This window comes from Triticum dicoccoides, chromosome 2A (genome assembly GCF_002162155.2).
Source record: "Triticum dicoccoides isolate Atlit2015 ecotype Zavitan chromosome 2A, WEW_v2.0, whole genome shotgun sequence".
NCBI lineage: Eukaryota > Viridiplantae > Streptophyta > Magnoliopsida > Poales > Poaceae > Triticum > Triticum dicoccoides.
Genome location: NC_041382.1, coordinates 690,224,026 through 690,229,228, shown reverse-complemented (window position 1 = coordinate 690,229,228; position 5,203 = coordinate 690,224,026). Strand labels below are relative to the sequence as shown.

General features: G+C 49.1%; 1 protein-coding gene across 1 annotated transcript; it reads left to right on the top strand.

The window, feature by feature from the left end:
* Positions 1–4,118: 4,118 nt before the first annotated feature.
* On the top strand, positions 4,119–4,928 carry LOC119351905 (vacuolar iron transporter homolog 5-like). Its single transcript, XM_037618681.1, has one exon. The coding sequence runs from the start codon at positions 4,168–4,170 to the stop codon at positions 4,798–4,800; it is 633 nt and encodes a 210-aa protein (XP_037474578.1). The 5' UTR covers positions 4,119–4,167; the 3' UTR covers positions 4,801–4,928.
* Positions 4,929–5,203: the final 275 nt, after the last annotated feature.

The following is a 5,203-nucleotide window of genomic DNA, read 5'->3' as shown; positions in this document are numbered from 1 at the left end:
ATTCTCCTCCGCATTAGCTAAAAGGGCAGTCAAACCCTCTGTACATAACAAGAATAAGTAGGGAGAAAGGGGATCTCCCTGCCTCAATCCTCTAGTTGGTTTAAAGCTCTCCGTCTCATCGTCATTAATACGGACCCGGTACTCCATAGAGGATACACATTTCATAATTAAATTCACCCAACTCTCTTTAAAACCCAATTTTAGCATAATTTCCTTTAAGAAACACCACTCCACTCGGTCGTATGCTTTGTGCATATCTAATTTGATGGCACACAAACCCTCTTCACCCGCCCTTTTCTTTTTAATTGTATGGAAACATTCATATGCCACCAAGATATTGTCTGTAATCAATCTTCCGGGCACAAAGGCACTCTGAGTTGGGCTAATAATATCTGATAGGAATATCTTTAGACGAGCAGCAACCATTTTTGAAATAACCTTATACACCACAGTGCACAAGCTAATTGGTCTAAATTGGGTTACCTTTTCAGGAGAGTTAATCTTTGGGATCATTACAATTGCAGTATCATTCCATCCAGTTGGTATAGAACAGGTATTTACCGCTTGGAGAACCTCTTCGGTCAGGTCATCTCCCAACATAGACCAAAATCTTTTGTAAAAAATAGCATGGAGACCGTCAGGACCTGGCGCTTTTAAATCACCAATATCAAAAAGGGCCTTTCTAACCTCCTCGGCCGTATAGGGGGCGAGAAGAGCATCATTCATTTCATCGGTCACTTTTCGTTGAACAAGAGATAGAACCTCCAGGATAGGATGGGAAACTTCTGATGTGAAAAGGTTTGAGAAATACCCCCTAATGTGATTCTTCATCTCTGTACCATGCACCCAAACACCATTATCATCAAGCAATTTTTTAATCTAATTTCTTTTCTTTCTAGCCGTTGCCGCATTATGAAAAAAGGAGGTGTTACGGTCCCCATGCAAAAGCCAGTTTGCGCGACCACGTTGTAGCCAGTAGATCTCTTGTTCTGACAGATTTTCAATGAGGACAAGAATCTCCTTTTGTCACGCTTGAGACTCCGCACACATGGGTCCCCTCCGCAGCATTTCTAGTTCTTTTTTTAGTTTGTTAATTCTTTTTTTCGGTCCCTTCAGAATATCGCGGTCCCAAATATGCAGATCCGCCTGCACCGCTCGTGTACGCTCAGCGAGAGATGGCCCAGTGCCCAGCATCTTTGCTTTATCCCATGTTGTACGTACAATTTCTACAACTGTCTCCTCTTTGAGCCATCGAGCTTCAAATTGTTTTGCTCGACCCCTTGGGCGATTGAACATATTCACATCAAAGTAATATGTATCTAGTATGAGGGGTCGATGATCAGAGTGTACGTGTTCTTCATTTATGATCGCAGCCCAAGGAAATTTATTCGCCCAGTCCACATTGCAAACTGCACGGTCAAGTCTCTCCCTAATTTCGCCTCTCCTCCAGGTGAAGAGATCGCCAATACATCCCATATCCTCTAGACCGCACTCTTGCAAACAATGACGAACTAATCTTCATTGAATGACTATTGCGTTTCTCTTAAAATATTTCAGCAATTGCGGTAGTATACACAAATTATTTGGTAAGATCTCAATAAAATTCGAATAGAAAATTTGTTTCCATGACCGAAATGATAACCGAAATGGCGAAAATTCAACGAAACCCAGTGATTCGAATGTAGCTAAAAAATTCTGAAACTGAAATTTAAAACCATTTGTAGCATGTAGGGGCAAGCAAGCGCAGAGCTGAAAATATAGCATGAGACGAGAAATGAAAATTTTTAACCTTTATCTTTCATCAGTGGATGGGATAAATTAGTATATATGACGCGCTTTCTCCCGCGACTTCGGTCAGTAGTGTTGGAAATATGCCCTAGAGGCAATAATAAAAGCATTATTATTATATTTCCTTGTTCATGATAATTGTCTTAATTCATGCTATAATTGTGTTATCCGGAAATCGTAATACATGTGTGAATAATAGACACCAACATGTCCCTAGTAAGCCTCTAGTTGACTAGCTCGTTGATCAATAGATAGTCATGGTTTCCTGACTATGGACATTGGATGTCATTGATAACGAGATCACATCATTAGGAGAATGACGTGATGGACAAGACCCAATCCTAAACATAGCATTAAGATCGTATAGTTTGTTTGCTAGAGTTTTCCAATGTCAAGTATCCTTTCCTTAGACCATGAGATCATGTAACTCCCGGATACCATAGGAGTGCTTTGGGTATACCAAACGTCACAACGTAACTGGGTGACTATAAAGGTAGACTACGAGTATCTCCGAAAGTGTCTGTTGGGTTGACACGGATCAAGACTGGGATTTGTCACTCCGTATGACGGAGAGGTATCACTGGGCCCACTCGGTAATGCATCATCATTATGAGCTCAAAGTGACCAAGTGTCTGGTCACGGGATCATGCATTACGGTACGAGTAAAGTGATTGCCGGTAACGAGATTGAACAAGGTATTGGGATACCAACGATCGAATCTCGGGCAAGTAACATACCGATTGACAAAGGGAATTGAATACGGGGTTGCTTGAATCCTCGACATCGTGGTTCATCCGATGAGATCATCGAGGAGCATGTGGGAGCCAACATGGGTATCCAGATCCCGCTGTTGGTTATTGACCGGAGAGTCGTCTCGGTCATGTCTACATGTCTCCCGAACCCGTAGGGTCTACACACTTAAGGTTCGGTGACGCTAGGGTTGTAAAGATATGTATATGCAGTAACCTGAATGTTGTTCGGAGTCCCGGATGAGATCCCGGACGTCATGAGGAGTTTCGGAATGGTCCGGAGGTAAAGAATTATATATAGGAAGTGCTGTTTCGGCCATCGGGACAAGTTTCGGGGTTACCGGTATTGTACCGGGACCGCCGGAAGGGTCCCAGGGGTCCACCGGGTGGGGCCACCCATCCCGGAGGGCCCCATGGGCCAAAGTGGGGAGGGAAACCAGCCCATAGTGGGCTGGTGCGCCCCCCTAGGCCCACCCCATGCGCCTAGGGTTGAAACCCTAGGGGTGGGGGGCGCCCCACCTTGCCTTGGGGGCTACTCCAGCCCTGGCCGCCACCCCCCCTAGGAGATCCCATCTCCTAGGGCCGGCGCCCCCCCTAGGGGAGCCTATATAAAAGGGGGGAGGGAGGGGGCAGCCACACCTTGAGCCTTTGGCGCCTCCTTCTCCCCTGCTGCACCTCTCTCTCGCGTAGTATACGGCGAAGCCCTGCTACTGTGACGCCCTGCATCCACCACCACGCCGTCGTGTTGCTGGATCTTCATCAACCTCTCCTCCCCCCTTGCTGGATCAAGAAGGAGGAGACGTCACGTTGACCGTACGTGTGTTGAAGGCGGAGGTGCCGTCCGTTCGGCGCTAGGATCTCCGGTGATTTGGATCACGTCAAGTACGACTCCCTCATCCCCGTTCTTTGACGCTTCCGCTCGCGATCTACAAAGGTATGTAGATGCATCCGATCACTCGTTGCTAGATGAACTCATAGATGGATCTTGGTGAAACCGTAGGAAATTTTTTGTTTTCTGCAACGTTCCCCAACAAGTAGTCCTTTCACTTTTGACAAAAGTGTCGGAGCCAATTTCGCGGAGAGTACCCTAAACCCCCAAACTGCTCGGATTCCATCTCTGTCTACGGATTCTTTTCATAATTTCTATTATTTGAATTCTTGTAATTATTATTGTTATATGTATATGCTTATTTTTTCTTAATATGGATATTTTCCGTTCCTTTCTATTTTAGCTGATTTTTCGTGGTCTATATCACATGCGAGTTAATGACTATAAGGAACCAACGACCAAATTATCGCTAGTCATTGTAAACGCCTTGCATATGATGTACACTCAGCAAGCACAATGCATCGATTTATGTAGGTGTGTGCTCGTGGTGGCCACGGGCGCGCAATACCAGAGGAAAAAGATGTGGCGGCGTGTATGCACTAGCCATAGCGGCATGAAAGGTCAAAAAGAAGACCGGCAATGCCCACAGCAACACACGAACACAAGGCACGACCCTCATGGCTCCTCAAATTCACTATAAAACCACGCCAGGGGAGCGTGTGTTCGCCACACTACCGCTACCACTACTATTACCACCCCGAACCCAACCATCTCCATCCATCTCGCTAGCTCCCAGTCGCCATGGCCGTGAACAACGCCAAGCTGGCCGCCGTGGTCGACGCCGAGAACCCGGCCGTGATGTGCGGCTACGTCGACAACTCCGAGTCGTCCATCGACTTTGCCGGGCGCGCCAACTGGCTGCGCGCGGCGGTGCTGGGCGCCAACGACGGGCTTGTCTCCACGGCCTCCCTCATGCTCGGCGTCAGCGCCGTCAAGCCCGACGCGCGGGCCATGGTCGTGTCCGGGTTCGCGGGACTACTGGCCGGGGCATGCAGCATGGCCATCGGAGAGTACGTGTCCGTCTGCTCCCAGCGCGACGTGGAGATCGCGGAGCTGGACCAGGCCGGAAAGCGTGGCGGCGACGAGGAGAAGGCACTGCCAAGCCCGGCACAGGCCGCCGCGGCCTCAGCGCTGGCTTTCTCCGTCGGGGCGCTCCTACCGCTGCTGGCCGCCGGGTTCATCGTGGGATACAACCTGCGGGTGGCCGTGGTGGTCGTCGTGGCGACGTTGGCGCTGGCCGCGTTCGGATGCGTGGGCGCCGTGCTGGGGCGGGCCCCCGTGGCGAGGTCGTGCGCGCGGGTGGTGGTGGGCGGACTGGCTGCCATGGCCGTCACCTTTGGGTTCATGAGGCTCTTCCGAGCCAGCGGCGTATGAGAGACTGACAAGGCGTCAAGGCCTTCATCGCCGTCCTCGCGCACGTACGTCGTGTACGGCCATCGTCCATAGTCTTCTCGGAATAAAATACACAGTACTAGCCACCGTACTTGTACCTGGGCTCACTAATTTTCTTCCTTGTAATTGTAATCAAACGGCAAATGAAAACGTTTAAACTCTTGCACCGTATTGCTACTATATACTGTAGTACTAAGTGATTTTAATTCTTCTCCGTGCATGCATGCCCTATTGTTTGAAAAGATGCGACACAACATTTCTGTGGGAAAGACCAAGGACGTCCATGCATGGGCGGAGGCATTTGCGGGCCTCGATGGCTCGGAAGGACCTTGGCGTGTTCGTCCCACACCCACCATGCATCAGCGACAGGGGCGGTCGCGCGGTC